Source organism: Sphaeroforma arctica (assembly GCF_001186125.1).
Source record: "Sphaeroforma arctica JP610 unplaced genomic scaffold supercont1.9045, whole genome shotgun sequence".
Classification (NCBI taxonomy): Eukaryota; class Ichthyosporea; order Ichthyophonida; genus Sphaeroforma; species Sphaeroforma arctica.
The window spans coordinates 345-1138 of NW_014031513.1; the positions used below are offsets into that span (position 1 = coordinate 345).

Sequence of the window (794 nt, forward strand, 5' to 3'; positions counted from 1 at the left end):
TGCGTGTTTGTGTGGGGTCCGGTTGGTGTGTTTATTAGCGAATTTAGGTCATAGTGCGGGTTTAGGGTTTTTAGGGTTTAGGGTTAGGCGAGCCTTTGTTTGTGTGTGTATTTAGGCGTGGGCTTTCCAACAGTGTGTGTGTGTGTGGCTGCGCTTATTAGCTTGACTGTGACTCTGTGTAGTTAATGTGTTGAGCAGTGCCTCTCATTCGCCGCATTCGCCTGAGTGCTCATACCACTCACACTCGCAAGTATCGGTGTAGATGTCCACTGGTAAGCTACCAGCATATCACAGCTTCATAAACCCTAAACCCCGAAAGCCTACTCACCATGCTCCACAGTCGCCATTGTACTAAGAACAGACCACCCCAATCAACCCTACACTCTAAAACCCTAAAACCCTAAACCTCAAACCTTTCTCTCTATGCTCCACAGTCACCATTCCGGCAGTAGGGTTTGTCATAAACCTGGCTGATCCGAAGAATAAATCTCTTGAAATCGACAAAGACCATGGCAGTGACGGTTCAGTACGCAAACGCGCGTCAGTGCGACGGCTGGTGGACCTTCTCGATGCTCGTGTGGCTGTGGAGGTACGTGTTAACTGGCGAGTGGCTAAGGGGTCGTGTGCCAGTGTAGCTGGATTTAGGGTGTGTGTATGTGAGTGTACAGGAATAACGAGATGTTTTTTTTCAAATTGAACAGAATTTCAGATTCATCGGTGCTCTGGGCATTAGTTTCTCACATGCTGTCTATAAATCTGAATATACTGCGCATGGATCTAGAAGTGTTATATAT

The 794-nt window shown here is 47.1% G+C and overlaps 1 protein-coding gene across 1 annotated transcript; it reads left to right on the plus strand.

Annotated features, from left to right (window-relative positions):
* Positions 1–434: 434 nt before the first annotated feature.
* SARC_16849 (hypothetical protein) lies at positions 435–589 on the plus strand (the record flags this gene model as incomplete). The annotated part of the gene is made up of 1 exon (XM_014289051.1): positions 435–589. A coding segment is annotated over one exon (155 nt), but the record flags the coding sequence as incomplete, so codon positions are not given.
* Positions 590–794: the final 205 nt, after the last annotated feature.